General features: G+C 69.9%; 9 protein-coding genes across 9 annotated transcripts; 6 read left to right on the forward strand and 3 right to left on the reverse strand.

The window, feature by feature from the left end:
• Positions 1-25: 25 nt before the first annotated feature.
• On the forward strand, positions 26-1,975 carry FA09DRAFT_242673 (hypothetical protein). The gene is made up of 6 exons (XM_025739648.1): positions 26-286; positions 344-644; positions 699-1,221; positions 1,275-1,336; positions 1,394-1,435; positions 1,485-1,975. Exons 1-6 carry the CDS (start codon positions 128-130, stop codon positions 1,619-1,621), a joined length of 1,224 nt encoding a protein of 407 aa, XP_025599405.1. The 5' UTR covers positions 26-127; the 3' UTR covers positions 1,622-1,975.
• A 1-nt stretch (position 1,976) lies between these two features.
• FA09DRAFT_242596 (hypothetical protein) lies at positions 1,977-2,782 on the forward strand. The gene is made up of 6 exons (XM_025739647.1): positions 1,977-2,156; positions 2,210-2,290; positions 2,346-2,359; positions 2,422-2,430; positions 2,483-2,503; positions 2,555-2,782. The coding sequence occupies exons 1-6, from the start codon at positions 2,042-2,044 to the stop codon at positions 2,600-2,602; spliced, it is 288 nt and encodes a 95-aa protein (XP_025599406.1). The 5' UTR covers positions 1,977-2,041; the 3' UTR covers positions 2,603-2,782.
• A 4-nt stretch (positions 2,783-2,786) lies between these two features.
• Positions 2,787-3,438, reverse strand: FA09DRAFT_291356 (ChaC-like protein; the record flags this gene model as incomplete). The annotated part of the gene is made up of 2 exons (XM_025739977.1): positions 2,787-3,127; positions 3,180-3,438. Coding segments are annotated over 2 exons (600 nt in total), but the record flags the coding sequence as incomplete, so codon positions are not given.
• Positions 3,439-3,612: 174 nt separating this feature from the next.
• Positions 3,613-4,812, reverse strand: FA09DRAFT_329073 (OMPdecase-domain-containing protein). Its single transcript, XM_025742022.1, has 3 exons — positions 4,515-4,812; positions 4,236-4,347; positions 3,613-4,182 (listed from the first exon to the last, which is right to left on the reverse strand). The coding sequence occupies exons 1-3, from the start codon at positions 4,755-4,757 to the stop codon at positions 3,635-3,637; spliced, it is 903 nt and encodes a 300-aa protein (XP_025599408.1). The 5' UTR covers positions 4,758-4,812; the 3' UTR covers positions 3,613-3,634.
• Positions 4,813-4,919: 107 nt separating this feature from the next.
• On the forward strand, positions 4,920-5,818 carry FA09DRAFT_290881 (adenylylsulfate kinase; the record flags this gene model as incomplete). Its single annotated transcript, XM_025739966.1, has 3 exons — positions 4,920-5,180; positions 5,371-5,581; positions 5,700-5,818. Coding segments are annotated over 3 exons (591 nt in total), but the record flags the coding sequence as incomplete, so codon positions are not given.
• A 54-nt stretch (positions 5,819-5,872) lies between these two features.
• On the reverse strand, positions 5,873-7,374 carry FA09DRAFT_329075 (ferredoxin reductase-like protein). The gene is made up of 3 exons (XM_025742023.1): positions 6,540-7,374; positions 6,101-6,465; positions 5,873-6,035 (listed from the first exon to the last, which is right to left on the reverse strand). Exons 1-3 carry the CDS (start codon positions 7,194-7,196, stop codon positions 5,924-5,926), a joined length of 1,134 nt encoding a protein of 377 aa, XP_025599410.1. The 5' UTR covers positions 7,197-7,374; the 3' UTR covers positions 5,873-5,923.
• Positions 7,375-8,001: 627 nt separating this feature from the next.
• On the forward strand, positions 8,002-9,706 carry FA09DRAFT_243093 (hypothetical protein). Its single transcript, XM_025739650.1, has 2 exons — positions 8,002-8,535; positions 8,590-9,706. Exons 1-2 carry the CDS (start codon positions 8,088-8,090, stop codon positions 9,612-9,614), a joined length of 1,473 nt encoding a protein of 490 aa, XP_025599411.1. The 5' UTR covers positions 8,002-8,087; the 3' UTR covers positions 9,615-9,706.
• A 92-nt stretch (positions 9,707-9,798) lies between these two features.
• Positions 9,799-10,234, forward strand: FA09DRAFT_243134 (hypothetical protein). The gene has a single exon (XM_025739651.1). It carries the CDS (start codon positions 9,911-9,913, stop codon positions 10,199-10,201), a length of 291 nt encoding a protein of 96 aa, XP_025599412.1. The 5' UTR covers positions 9,799-9,910; the 3' UTR covers positions 10,202-10,234.
• A 447-nt stretch (positions 10,235-10,681) lies between these two features.
• FA09DRAFT_243018 (hypothetical protein) lies at positions 10,682-12,794 on the forward strand. Its single transcript, XM_025739649.1, has 10 exons — positions 10,682-11,127; positions 11,185-11,401; positions 11,457-11,645; positions 11,706-11,752; positions 11,803-11,866; positions 11,934-11,983; positions 12,036-12,063; positions 12,121-12,139; positions 12,196-12,296; positions 12,354-12,794. Exons 1-10 carry the CDS (start codon positions 10,929-10,931, stop codon positions 12,616-12,618), a joined length of 1,179 nt encoding a protein of 392 aa, XP_025599413.1. The 5' UTR covers positions 10,682-10,928; the 3' UTR covers positions 12,619-12,794.
• The last annotated feature ends 43 nt before the right edge of the window (positions 12,795-12,837 follow it).

The raw sequence follows: 12,837 nt of genomic DNA on the forward strand, positions 1-12,837 counted from the left end.
CAATACGCTCGCTTCCTGGACCGCGGCTGCTTGGTCGATGCTCGCCGCACAGAGAGTCTCAGAGGACCAGATGCGGGCAGAAAGCTGACTGCAGCGTTCACGCGGGCTGGCCGGACAGCAGCTGCTGATGAACGCGCCAGGCGGCTTTGCGGTGCCGCGGCATCCGGCTCCCACATCCGCGCACCGGACGCCGTCGAGGACAGGGGCCGCACCGATCACCGAGCCGCCGCTGGGCTTCGCTGATCTTTCCACACTGCCACGACCTCTCCATACAGAACTCAGCATGGTGGGTCGCTGCTCCATGCTGCATCTTGCACTTGCTCTGATGCAGACGCGGCCTTAGCCAGCCGACCGCACGCCCAAACGCGAGCCAGGAGCAGGCGCCAGCACGGCCGCCAAGCCGGCAAAGAAGCGCAAGACGGAGAGCTGGACGCCTGGTGCGTGGCCCAGCCCGCCTGCGAGAGACGGCGTCGCTGAAGACGCACCGGCAGAGGAGGAGCTCATGCTGGTCCGTGCCGTCATCGACTTGGCGCTCAGCAACATCCCTGCGCTCGTGCGTGCGCCGCGTCTGCCTGCGTACGACGCTGACGGTGATCATCCAGCACGAAGCCTCGGGCCTCAAGGGACGGCGCGGCAACTCTTCCGTGAGGACGGCGGGTAGCGATGTGGTCCGCGGCACGCTCACGCCCCGCGCCCAGGTGAACATGAAGCTGCGCAACCTGCTCAGCCGCTTCGAGAAGTCGGGCAAGCTCTGAGCCGCCTGAGCCGCAAGAGACATGTGCCGTCGACGAAGCGCGTACAGGCAGCTCCTGCAATGAACAGCGATGCCGGTGTGCTGCCCCCTGCGAAGGCACCGCCGTGTGTGCTGGCCGGCTCTGATGAGCCCATGACTGGCCAGCCTCTGCATTCATCACGGAGGTGGGGCCGCTGGTCTGTGCACCCCGTCCGCTTCGCCCTTCGATTGATTGATTCGCTGATAGCGCCAGGTGATGAGGCTCTCCTCTGCCTCCGCCGCTGCCGCCGCTGCCGCCGCTTTGTCAGACACCACATCCATCGCTCCCTCACAATCATGGTAACTGAGCTGTTCGTGCGAGTGTTGCAGGCGCTGAGGCTACGTCCAGCCTGCACAGCGAACGGCCAAGCACGAGACGACGGAGGAGGAGAAGGCGCCGCGGGCGAAACCCACCAAGCCCAAGAAGCCCGCCGAGTTCTGGACGCCGGGTGAGTCGGTGCGGCGCAGCGCCTCACACGCATAACGCTGAGACACGGCGCAGAGGACGAGCTCGCGCTGGTGCGGGCGCTCTTCGAGCTGGGCCTCAGCAGCATCCCGCTCCTGGTGCGTGTGCGTCGGTGTGTGGTGCCCCCTTCGCCGCTGCTGACTCGTGCACGGCAGCACGAGCGCTCCGGCCTCAAGGGCAAGAAGACGAATCCGGGCGTGAGTGCGCTCGATCAAGCGCGTGATGGCTCGCTGAGGGTCGTCGCAGGTGAACTACAGGCTGCGTGCTCTGCTCAAACGTTACGAGAAGGACGGTTCTTTGAGAGGCACGTCAGGTCGGCTGCTCAAGCTCGACTGCGCAATGGGCGAATGGACCTGATGATGTATGCGTGGTGCGACGTCTGAGATTGTGACGAGCACTGCTTGCCGGATGTGCGCCTGCCGGTCGCGTTGCAGTTGGCAGGGTGAGGATGGGGCATGCCTGGCGGAGGCCGGCGTCTTGGCACGCGCTGCGTCTCTCGCAAGCGCGAGGACCCGCTCCCTGATCCAGAGCGCCGTTGCAAGCGCAGCCGTAAGCGCTGCTTCGGCTCCCTGAGAGCTCACCTCTTGGAGCAGCGTGCTTCACCCGCCTGCTTTCATTGCGAGGTGCAGGCAGAGAGGAAGCAGCATGCGCATGGGCCCGAGGTTCCGCCGTGGTGAGCGCAGGACGCCGCCGCGGCCCGACTCGCTGGCGCGCGTCAGGGGCGCCCGGCCGCTCCACTTTGCGACCTTGCGCCCAAAGTGCCGCCGCTTCTTCTTGCCTCGCAACCACAACACCAAGCAGCCATGGTCTACACGCTCGTCTGCCACGCCGAGGTCAAGCCCGAGTGCGTCGAGCTGATGCGCGCCAAGCTCGTCGAGGCCGCCGCCGTGTACCGCAAGGACCGCGAGACGCTCGACTGTGCGTGGCGTGATCGGCACGGGAGTGGCCGCAGCAGCTCACGCCTTGCGCAGGGTTCGTCATGCAGGACGAGAAGGAGCCCACGCGCTTCTCCATCGTCGAGCGCTTCGAGCACGAGTCGTCGCAGAAGTACCGTGCGTGCTGCTGCGTAGTGGCCGAGAGCTGGCGCTGACTTCGCGCCGCTGGCAGACCTCGAGAACCCGGTGCGTAGGGCGCCGCACGCCGCTGCATTTCGCTGACACGCCTCTCTTTGCTGCGCCTCTAGTACTGGGCGGTGAGTGTGTGTCGGCGTCGTCGCTGCCGCCTCAGACTGACATGCGCACCAGACCTTCAACCCCGCCGTCGAGGTGAGCTAGGCTGACGTGCAGCCTGCAGCGCTCGCTGACATCCATCGGCAGCCCTGGCTGGTCAAGCCGATCACGATCCACCGCCACTACGAGCTCTGAGCCGCCGTCAGCTCAGCTCAGCACACGGGCGCCAGCTGCATGCCAAGATAATCTAGTGTGTCTAGACAGAGCTCTATGGTGGGCGCGAGGCGGCGCGCTGCAGCACCTCTTCCAAGATCCGCTGCTCGCGATCGGCGTCAACGACGTCCTCGCCGAGCTCCGGCAGCCCCTCGGCGCGCCGCAGCGCCAGCAGCCGCTCTTCTAGGTCAAACAGGTGCCGGTCGGTGACCTGCGGCGCGAGTGCGCGAGTGGCACGCGCCAGGCGCAGCACGTACTCGTCGTTGCGGCCGCTCGGGCCGGCGCACGAGAAGATGCGCGCGGCCAGGTGCGTCTGCGACGGCGCCGGCCCGACGAACGCCTCATTGTCCGGCAGGCCGACGTACACGAGCACGTCGCGCATCAGCACCGAGTCCTGCTCGGCGTCGGGCGCGGCGCGGCCGTACACAGAGACCTGCTGCGGCGTGTAGCCGTTGATCTCGCGGTGGTCGAGGTAGGCGCGCACGTCGGCTGCGTGTGAGGGATCGACTGTGGTCGACGCTCAGCGGCAGTGGTCGCGGCGCATGGCCGGGCCACTCACTCGTCCAGCACACGCCCCACACAATGTCCTCGCCCAGCTCCTCCTCCTCGACCGCGTGTCCGGCGGCGCGAGCGGCCTCCTCAGCGGCGCGCCAGTGCTTGGCCTCGACAAGCGTGACGACGCGGCCGGGGCGTGCGTGCGTGCCGCGATGGTCGATGCTGCTCTGCGCAAAGCGCCGCACGAAGCCGCGGATGTAGCCGACGGTGCGCGCCACGGTGTACGGCGGCGGCTTGAAGATGAGCGAGCCGTAGCCAAAGACGTGCATCGGCAGTGCCGCGCTGCAGTGGGCTTCGCGTGAGGGACAGAGCGCTGCGGACGCATGCTGAGAGCAGCTCACGAGGAAGAGACGCCTGCCGAGGGGCCTGCGGCTGCCGCTGAGCACGCGCGCCGGCCGAGCAGCGGAGCAGGACGCATCACACCGTCAACACGCAGGCCGAGCAAGCGCGATACATTGCTCACGCACCCAATCGTGCCTCGTACGCCTGCCAGCCGGCGTCGCGGTAGCGCTCGCCCTGCCGCGTCACCTCGGCGATGGCGTCGGCGCGCGCCACGCCCTCCTTGAGCAGCGCGCCGTAGATGCCGCGCCCGACGATGATGACGTCGCAGCCGCTGGCGCGCACGACCTCGTCGGGCGTGCGGTACTGCTGGCCGCGCCCGTCGCCCGTGCTGTCGAGGCCGACGCCGGGCGTGAGGATGAGAAAGTCCTTCTTGGCCTGGCCCGCCGGCGGTGCCTCGTCGTCGTCGACGCGGTGCATGGCGATGAAGCCGCAGACGAAGGGGTGCGCATATGCGGCGCGCACGCACTCGCGCGAGTACTCGCCGCGTGCCAGCGTGCCCGCCGACGACATCTCGGCGAGCAGCAGCAGGCTGCGCCCCAGCGGCTCGCCCACGGCCGCCAGCCCGTCGATGATGCCCGGCCCGGGCACGAGGTGCGCGTTGGTGATGTGCGACCACGAGGCGATCTTGTGCACGCCGGCGGCGTACTGCAGCGACACGGTGTTGCCTGGCGCCGCCCGGGTCAGCCGCAGGGCCCACAACGCACGCGCCGGCACGCACCAATGTCGGCAAACTTGCGGTCCTCGAAGATGAGAAAGTCGTGCTGCTGCGCCAGCGCCTGCAGCTGCACCACGAGATCGTCGCTGAAGTCCGAGACGATGTCGATGTGCGTCTGGCGCGGCCGGGTCAGCGCCGGGCCTGCAGCAGTGTCGGTGCCACGGCGGCAGCACCTCGAGCCGTGCGCTGTATGCCAGCGCCGCGCCCAGCAGCGGCATAGCCTCGGCACAGCGCCTCGCCTTGGCCCGATCACTGCTCCGCCGCTCATGCTGCCCAACGCACCTTGACGAGACACACGTGCGGCGCGACGGCGGCGACGACGGCGAGCAGGTCGGCGGCGCGCGTCACGTCGACGCTGACGCAGAGGTTGCTGCGCTTGCGCACCATTGTCGCGAGCAGCGCACGCGCGGCGCTGGCGGGCGCGTAGGCCTCGGCGCGTGCCTCGTAGCGGAGCGCGGCGACGGACATGGCTGAGGGTGACGGTGGAGAGGAGAGAGGGAGAGCAGCGGGTGAGGAGCGAGCCATGGGGCGCGACTTTCTCTCGTGCGCCAAGAAGGCGGCGGCGCCGGCACAGTTGAGCCGCGGCTCGTCGTGCCTCTTGCGTGCTTGGACGGCAGTCGCCGGCGCGCCGCAGAGGGACCGACGCTTGGCACGCTCCCGCTTGCCCTCCCACCACCACCACCCACCATGGCCACCAACATCACCCACCACGCCGGCATCACCTACCAGGAGCGCGCCCTCGCCCTCGGCGCAAACGGCGCCACGCTCTGGCTCACCGGCCTCTCGGCGTCGGGCAAGAGCACGATCGCCGTGGCGCTCGAGCGCCGCCTGCTGCACGTCGGCCGCAACGCGTTCCGCCTCGACGGCGACAACGTGCGCTTCGGGCTGAACAAGGACCTCGGCTTCAGCCCCAAGGACCGCGAAGAGAACATCCGCCGCATCGCCGAGGTGCGTCACGGCTGTGGAGCGGTGGAGCGGTGGAGCGGTGGGTGTGAGCGGCGGAGCGCTGTGCATGCTCTGCGCTGAGAGTGTGCAGCAGTGCTGCTCGCGCTCTGCACTGCAGCTGTGCAGCACCTCTGCGCCGCACTGGCACAGCACCTGTGCCGCATGCGTGACACCCGGCTGACACGCCACGCAGGTCTCGCTGCTCTTCGCCTCGTCGGCGGCGCTGACGATCACGTCGTTCATCTCGCCCTACGCCGCAGACCGCGACCTGGCGCGCGCGCTGCACGCCAAGCACGACCCGCCGCTGCCCTTCATCGAGGTCTTCATCGACGCCAGCGTCGAGGAGTGCGAGAAGCGCGACCCCAAGGGCCTGTACAAGAAGGCGCGCGCCGGCGAGATCAAGGGTGCGTGGTGTGCCTGGGGTGCGGCGGTCCACAGCGATTGCCGGGCTGCCGGCATAGCAGACTGCCAGCCTGCACAGTGACATCTCACGCAGACTCTGTGCTGACGCACGCGCTGCAGAGTTCACCGGCATCTCGGCGCCGTACGAGGCGCCCGCGTCGCCCGAGATCCACGTGCAGGCCGGCTCGACGTCCGTCGACGAGGCCGTCGACCAGATCATCAAGTACCTCGTCGCCAAGGAGATTGTGCCGCCGTTCTAGATGCCGCGCGCGCCGCAATAGAAGCGCCTGCACTCGCTGCGCCTTGTGATGCCATGTATTGTGCTGCCCGTCGCGCCAGCCCGCTCACAGCTTGTGCACGCGCTCCCTGGTGTAGCCGAGGCGCTGCAGCATGCCGCCCAGCTCGCCCTGCCCGCGGCCGTCGCGCGCCCGTCGTCCGGCGACTGCGGCCACCATGCTGTGTGCACACGAGGGTCAGCGGCGCGCCAGTGCCGCGCCACACACACGCAGCGGCGCACTCACCCGTCGGGCCCGCACACGAGCACGTCCTGCCCTTCGCGGCGCACGCCGCGCACGTCCTTCTCCGTCACGCGGCCGGCGTACAGCGGCATGCCATGCATGCGCCGCTGCTGCCCGCTGGCCCACGCCCACCAGCCCTGCGGCGCCTCGTCCTCGACGAAGAGCCGCACGTCGAGCTCGGGATGCCGCTCACGCAGCGCCGCCAGCTCGGGCAGCAGCAGCAGCGACTCGGCGCGCGACGTGCCGTACAGGAGCGTCAGGCGTGGCCGCGCCGCAGCAGTCTGCGGCGGCTCGTCTGTTGCATCGGGTGCGCCGAGCAGCGTCGTGAGCAGCTGGTACATCGGCGTCAGGCCCGTGCCGCCGGCGATCTGGTGCGCGGCGAGTAAGATGGGCGCTCGCTGCGGAAAGTCTGCCGTTGCCCATGCGCCGCTCGCCCACTCACCAGCAGCAGATCGCTCTCGTCACCTCGCGCCCGCCAGCTGTACTCAGGCCCGCGCAGCAGCACCTCGTCGCCGGCACGCAGCTCGTGCGCATAGCGGCCGACCTCGCCGTCGCGGTAGCGCTTGATGAGCAGCGTCGCATCGCCGCCTGCGAGTAGCGGTGCGGCGTAGAGCGGCGTGTAGGGGCGCTGCACGGAGAGGAGCGGGTGCGCCAGGTGCAGCGTGAGGATGCCCAGCGCCGCCGCCGGTGCATCGCTCGGCGGCGCCACAGGCACGCGCAGCACGACGTGTGCGCCGTCGCCAGTGCTGTCCGTAGCCCACGTCGAGGTGGCACAGTCGCGGCTGCGCAGACGAAAGGTGCGGAAGCGCTCCGGCTCGAGACGTGGTGGCGGCGCTACGTCGGCGCTGCTGCTGCTGCCACTGGCCGTCGCTGACGGGGCCGAGCCCTCGCGCGGCGCGTGCGAGGGCCGCGGTGCCAGCACCACGACGAGCGCCGCCACGGCGCCGAGCGCAGTGAGCAGCTGCGCCGGGCGGCGCGAGCGTGGCGGCACCGGCACGCTGCTCCGGGCGTACGAGCGCCGCAGCAGCTGGGCCTGCGTCTGGCAGCGCACACATGGCAGCGTGCGCCGCAGCAGCGCCGGCGGCGGCCGCAGCGCCATGGACGGCAGACCGCGAGGCAGCGGCGGCCCGAGCGGCCAGTCGCACGGCGCAGGAGGGCCGGGCCGAGCGCAGCAGCAGGAACGGCAGCCTAAGTGAGAAGGAGCGGCGCAGGCAGGCCGAGGCGCTTGCAGCGTGCAGCGCGGGAGAATGAGGTGGGAGCGAGGCGGGAAGACGCAGCGGACGGGAGGAGAAAGACGAGAGGCGCGGCGAGTGCAATACAAGCAGCCACGCGCAGCTGCTATTCGCAAATACAACTTCGCCGCCGCGCGCCTCCACCAGGCCTCGAAAGTCGCGCCTGGCCTCGCCTTGAAAGTTGCTGCGACTCAAGACTCGACTGGCAGCGCTGCCGTCTTGCCTTCCACCACCACCTGCAAGTCACAGCTCAGCGTGCGGCCGGCCATCGCCCGCCGCTCCTCCTGCGCGCAGCATGGCCGCCGCCGCGCCGTCCGGCCTCGTGCTCGTGCCCGCCGGCCGCTTCCTCGCGCCGCGCGCGCCGCTGCGGGGCGCCGCAGACGTGCCGGCGGCCGCACAGCCCGACGCCGACGCCGCCGCACCCAAGCGCCGCCGCAAGGTGGTCGGCCCACCGCGCGGCGCCAGCGAGGGCCAGGCGCTGGGCCGTGCCGGCCTCGAGCCGGCGGCGCCGCAGCTTGCGCGCAGCGCTGCGTTCCTCGAGCGCCTGCGCCGCGACGTCGCAGATCTGCTGGCCGCGTTCGCTGAGCGCCTCGCCGGCGCCGGCACGGCGCATGAAGAGACATTGGGTCTGGTGCAGACCTTCGTCGCCGAGTGGCGCCGCCTCGGCTGGGTGCATGTGCAGTTCGCCTGGGGCGAGCACGCCGGTACGCGCGCCGCCTTCTGGCAGTCCGTCAGCGATGCTCTAGTTCGTGAGTGACATGCCTGACGTGGCGACTCAGAGAGTACCGCCCAGTGCTTCATGCCGGCATCAGCTCGAGACAGCTTTGCTTATGGAGCAGGACGGCGAGGTCGATGTGCCTGCGGCTGACCCTTCTGGTCGAACAGAGCATCTCGTGCCGCTTCGAGAGCAACTGGCAAGCGCTGCCTCTGTGACGGACGAGTCTCTCATTGCTGCTGTCGGCGCCGTCATCGGCCTCTACGTGCTGTGCGGCACGACGCTAGATGTCTCTGCGGCCGCACAGCGGCTGGGCCCGCAGATCGACGCCGCAGCTAGCGCTGGAGCTTCGTCTCCTCCAGCACTGGGCAGCAACGAGCGCCTCAACGATGCCATGGACGAAGACTCGGGCATGTCTACTGCTCGCGATGATGCTCCTGCTCCGGAAGACGACGGCGTGGTGCAGCCCTGGCATCTCGAAGTGCCCAGCGGTGAGTCTCGCGTGCGGGTGGGCTGCGTGGGGCGCTGCTGATTCTCGACCTCAGACTCGCATGCCACAATCCTGCAGCTGCCAAACGCCTTCAAGTGCAACTACCGTTCGCCTGCGCCACTGCTCGTCGCCGAGCTTTCCGCCGTGGTGCAGGCGCTGCGCGGTGAGCTCGCGCCGCCACGCACCGTCACTGTCGTGGGCGAGCGACAGTTGTTTCCCTCCGACGCGATGCTTGCCGCCAAGACGTATCGGTCGAATGTGCGCCCGGAAGCGTTGCTCAGCGAGGCGCAGCGACGGTCCATCCAGGCTAGTGCCCGCCGCCGGCAGCGCGCGGTGCAGCTCCACAAGACGCCAGAGCCAATCACGCCCGACGAGGAGGCGCTCGCAGCGCATCGCGCAGCACAGATCGCTGCGGCAGGGCCGCCGGCCGACGAGGAGCAAGAGGCTGTCTCCTTTGAGGCACCGAGCGGCGCAGCGTCGGTCTTTGCCGTCACTCCGTGCGCCGGCTCGGCGTGGGCGCATACGCGGGAGGCGGCAAGACTCGGCAACGCCGCCGACGTGGACCGGACGAGCGCCAAATTCGGCGAGCTGCTCTTCGAGCTGCCTGCTCCGCGATCTGCCTCTCCGTCCGCGCCCGGTCCAGACGACACGGCGCACGCCGCTGCTGCCTCGACGTCCAGCGGCAGCGACCAGCTGTCAGTGCCGCTCGCGCGTGCCGAGCTGGTGCGCGAGCTGGTGCGCGAGCGTCTCGAGCGCACCGCACCGCCGGCGCCGCCGTCGGCGCTGCGCGCAGAGCGCGTCGGTGCGCGAGTGCCGCTGCCGAACAAGCGCGCGTTCCAGGCGGCCTCGCAGGCCGGGCTCGACGGCCTGGAGGCAGCCACGGTGCCGCTGGAAGCCAGTACGGTGCAGTACCGCGCCGCCGTGGAGCGCACGCTGGAGGGCAGCGGCGACCTGCCGCCGGCACAGCGAGCGCTGCGCCACGACGTCGTGCGCACGGCCAAGGAGCGCACGCGGCGCGCCGTCGACGAGGCCCGCCAGCGCGACGGTGCGGCGGGTACGGCGCCGCCGCATGGGCAGTGAGGTGGGAAGTGGGGAACGGGTGGGCCAGTGGGCGAGCTTGTACTGCGAATGTCACCGATACCCTGTGTGCTAGAGGCGGGCATGTTGCACGCGTTCGCCAAGTCTGCTCGTGCGTCGGGGCTGAGCATCGCGGCAGCACCGTCCGGCAGCCTCGCTGTCGCGAGCTGACGTGCCTCCTGGCACTAGGACTCGAGAGGTCCCAGCCCGGCCCAGCGCAGAGCATCGCTCACGGCTGCCAGTCTGAGTGGACAGACTCGCGTCTGCCGCAGCCGCAGCAACGCCGGCGCCGCCTCCACATGCGCTGCTGCTGCGCCCACCCCAGCACAGGCAGCGGCTCTCCAGGCCGGCCTCAGGGGCATTTCTGCAGAGCTGCGTCTGGCTGCTGCTGCGAGACGACCGCACGTCTCATGTCCCCGCAACTGGCCGCCGCCAACGAGGGGCGACCGCTTGCCTTGCGTGGTGTGCGCCCGCCGGGCAAGCGCACAGGCCGCCTTGCAGTAAGAGTCTTAGTGGGCGGTGCGGTGCCTGCTGGCTGGCCGAGCCGCGTCCGCGCGCCCGGGCCGCCGCGCGTGTGTTGCTCTTTGTGATGGCCGCGCTCCTTCGCTCCGCTCTCCATCATCACCCGTGTCCGCGTCCGGCCTCACCGCTGCCTCACTATTGCTGTCGCAAAAGGCCACCCGCGCAGGCTGCCTCGCGCTGCCAGCCCTCTTGCCCCAGCGCCCACGTCAGCCACGACTGCCGCGCCCGCCATCACCGGCTCCTCGTCCGCCACCCGCGCCGCCACGCCCACCTGCGCCGCCGCCGCTCGCCATGCCGCGCCGCGCCGCCGCCGCTGTGGCCGACGAGCACATTGCGCCGCTGCCTCGTCGCGGCCGCGCCTCGCAGCCCATCCTGCTGCTCAGCAGCGACAGCGAGGACGCCGACGGCGGCGGCGACTCGAGCGACGAGATGCGCCTCGACGGCCGCGCGCGGGCGCTGCCTCGCATGGCCGCTGCCGCGGGCCGCCGCGGCCGTGAGCGCTCGCCCGAGTACGCTCACGCCGGGCCCTCGCACGCTCGCGCTGGCCCCTCGCGCGCTCGTGCCGGGCCGTCGCACGCGCGCGGCCCCGCGTCGTCGCCCGACGCCGGCGCCGACGAGGTCATCTTCGTGCCGACCGAGGGCTACCTGGCCGCACGCGAGGCGCGCCTGGCGCAGCTCAAGTCCGACGCTGCGCAGCGCACGTTCGAGGAGCGCGAGCTCGCCGTCGTGTATGCCGTGCTGCCCGACGTCGAGCCGGCGGCGGCGCTGAAGCAGCTGCGCAGCGTGTGCGCCACGATGAGCGAGGCGCACAGCAGCGACGCCGGCGTCGCGGGCGAGCGCGTGCTGCTGCAGCTGCTTGACCTGCCCGGCGGCTATCCGAAGAAGGCGGCCGAGGTCCGTGCCCCTGAGCCGGAGAGCGACGATGAGGATTCGGCAGACGAGCAGGCGGCGTCCGGCAAGAAGCGCCGCTCCGGCAACGGCAAGGCCCGCCAAGGTGAGACGCCTGCGTTTGCGTCGCTGTTGCGCAGAGCTCATGCCACGCCGTCCGTAGGCCGCCGCTCGCGCCGCAAGGTCAGCTCGGCAGCCGGCATCGAGTGCCCCGTATGCTGCGACGACTCCTTTCCGCTCGATGCGCTGGCGCAGTGCCCCGACGGCCACGTCTTCTGCAAGGCCTGCTGCCGCCGCATGGCCGAGGAGCAGATCGGCATGCGCAAGCACGAGCTGCGCTGCATGGACGAGGACGGCTGCGAGCTCGAGTTTGCGACCAGGTGAGGCTGCCCGGGCTGCAGCGCATCGGTGCGTGCTGACCGCCTCGCGCTGCAGCGTCGTGCGCGCGTTCCTGCCGCGCAAGACGTTCAAGCTGTGGGAGAAGATCAAGGCCGAGCGCTGCATTGCCGACGCCGGCATCGACGGCCTCGAGAGCTGCCCCTTTTGCTCGTACGCGTGCGTCATGGACGCGCGCCCAGACGAGAAGCTCTTCACCTGCCAGAACAAGGCGTGCCTGCGCGTCTCGTGAGTGTGGGCCAGCGCGGTGCCGGTCCAACGCACCGCTGACGCATTGCCCGATCCCAGGTGCCGCGGCTGCAAAGAGGAGGGCCATGTGCCGCTTTCGTGCGAAGGTGTGTCCGTCTCTGGCCTCCCTGGCGCGCCGTACTGATGTCGTCTGCAGAGTACAAGGAGTCGCGCAGCGCCGATGGCCGCCATCGTGCGGAAGAGCTGCTGTCGAATGCACTGTGAGTTGCCCGTGCCAGAGCAGCTAGTTTCGCTATCTGACGCATGCTTTCTGCACCCGTGCCTCAGCATGCGCCGCTGCCCGCGCAAGGGATGCGAGCAGCCGATCGTCAAAGATGGTGAGCCGACTCACCCTGGCTCTTGCACGGCAGCGCTGACCCGTCTTTGCAGATACTGCGGCGAACTGCAACAAGATGACGTATGTCCAGCAGGAGCGCGGTTGCGACCTAGCCGCTGACGCTCCTCGCACTTGCAGGTGTCCCTCGTGCCGCATGGTGCGTACCCTTGGCCGGCTGTTGACAGCGGCCCATCTTACCCCTTCTCTCTGCAGCTGTTCTGCTACGTCTGCAAGGCCGATGTCTCGCAGGAAGGCTATGCGCACTTCGATCAGGATCCTAGCAACTACGCCGCTGGCCGCAACGCACAGAAGTGGTGCGTCGCGTCTCACATCCGCTGATGCACGCCCACTGACCGATACCTGCTCCGCAGCCCTCTTTGGTGCGCGAATGCACCTACCAGCGCGCGTCTTCTGTTGCTAACCGGCCTTGCTGAACCTTTAGGGAAGACACGGCCGCGCGACACAAGCGCGAAGTCGCCGCTGTGCGCGAGGCTCTCGGCGACCAGGCGCCCGAGGACGTGGAACCCGAGCCTCTTCCGGCGCCTCCGCCTGTCACTCTCACCGAGCAGGTGCAGCGCGCGCTCGCGGCGTTCGGCTTCGGCCACGTGCCGCACGAGCACGAGCAGCTGCGAATGATGGCACAGGTTGCCCCTGTGCTGGACCAGCGCTATCTCGCAGCTGTCCGCCCCCTCGCCGATGTTCAAGCTCGCGACGTCCTCGCACAGCACTACCAAGCGCTCCGCATGTTCGGCCACATGGCGCGCGCGCGTCTCGCCGCCGAAGCTGCTGCTCTTGCCGCTGCGCCGCTCCACCGTCATGCGGGCCCGATGGCCGCGCTGCACGATGCACACGCTC

Source organism: Tilletiopsis washingtonensis (genome assembly GCF_003144115.1).
Source record: "Tilletiopsis washingtonensis strain MCA 4186 unplaced genomic scaffold FA09scaffold_7, whole genome shotgun sequence".
NCBI classification, from domain to species: Eukaryota; Fungi; Basidiomycota; class Exobasidiomycetes; order Entylomatales; genus Tilletiopsis; species Tilletiopsis washingtonensis.

Coding starts and splice junctions, on each gene's coding strand:
- FA09DRAFT_242673 (XM_025739648.1), top strand. CDS start 128: ATGAACGCGCCAGGCGGCTTTGCGGTGCCGCGGCATCCGGCTCCCACA. Junction 645..698: donor GACGGCGCGGCAACTCTTCC/GTGAGGACGGCG, acceptor CCCCGCGCCCAG/GTGAACATGAAGCTGCGCAA. Junction 1,337..1,393: donor TCAGCAGCATCCCGCTCCTG/GTGCGTGTGCGT, acceptor CGTGCACGGCAG/CACGAGCGCTCCGGCCTCAA.
- FA09DRAFT_242596 (XM_025739647.1), top strand. CDS start 2,042: ATGGTCTACACGCTCGTCTGCCACGCCGAGGTCAAGCCCGAGTGCGTC. Junction 2,157..2,209: donor GGACCGCGAGACGCTCGACT/GTGCGTGGCGTG, acceptor CGCCTTGCGCAG/GGTTCGTCATGCAGGACGAG. Junction 2,504..2,554: donor CCTTCAACCCCGCCGTCGAG/GTGAGCTAGGCT, acceptor ATCCATCGGCAG/CCCTGGCTGGTCAAGCCGAT.
- FA09DRAFT_329073 (XM_025742022.1), bottom strand. CDS start 4,757: ATGGCTCGCTCCTCACCCGCTGCTCTCCCTCTCTCCTCTCCACCGTCA. Junction 4,348..4,514: donor CGCACGTGTGTCTCGTCAAG/GTGCGTTGGGCA, acceptor CGGCCGCGCCAG/ACGCACATCGACATCGTCTC. Junction 4,183..4,235: donor CCGCAAGTTTGCCGACATTG/GTGCGTGCCGGC, acceptor GGGCGGCGCCAG/GCAACACCGTGTCGCTGCAG.
- FA09DRAFT_329075 (XM_025742023.1), bottom strand. CDS start 7,196: ATGGCGCTGCGGCCGCCGCCGGCGCTGCTGCGGCGCACGCTGCCATGT. Junction 6,466..6,539: donor ACGAGAGCGATCTGCTGCTG/GTGAGTGGGCGA, acceptor GCCGCGCACCAG/ATCGCCGGCGGCACGGGCCT. Junction 6,036..6,100: donor CTCGTGTGCGGGCCCGACGG/GTGAGTGCGCCG, acceptor GTGTGCACACAG/CATGGTGGCCGCAGTCGCCG.
- FA09DRAFT_243093 (XM_025739650.1), top strand. CDS start 8,088: ATGCCTGACGTGGCGACTCAGAGAGTACCGCCCAGTGCTTCATGCCGG. Junction 8,536..8,589: donor GCATCTCGAAGTGCCCAGCG/GTGAGTCTCGCG, acceptor TCTCGACCTCAG/ACTCGCATGCCACAATCCTG.
- FA09DRAFT_243134 (XM_025739651.1), top strand. CDS start 9,911: ATGCGCTGCTGCTGCGCCCACCCCAGCACAGGCAGCGGCTCTCCAGGC.
- FA09DRAFT_243018 (XM_025739649.1), top strand. CDS start 10,929: ATGAGCGAGGCGCACAGCAGCGACGCCGGCGTCGCGGGCGAGCGCGTG. Junction 11,646..11,705: donor AAGGCGTGCCTGCGCGTCTC/GTGAGTGTGGGC, acceptor GCCCGATCCCAG/GTGCCGCGGCTGCAAAGAGG. Junction 11,984..12,035: donor GCAGCCGATCGTCAAAGATG/GTGAGCCGACTC, acceptor CCGTCTTTGCAG/ATACTGCGGCGAACTGCAAC.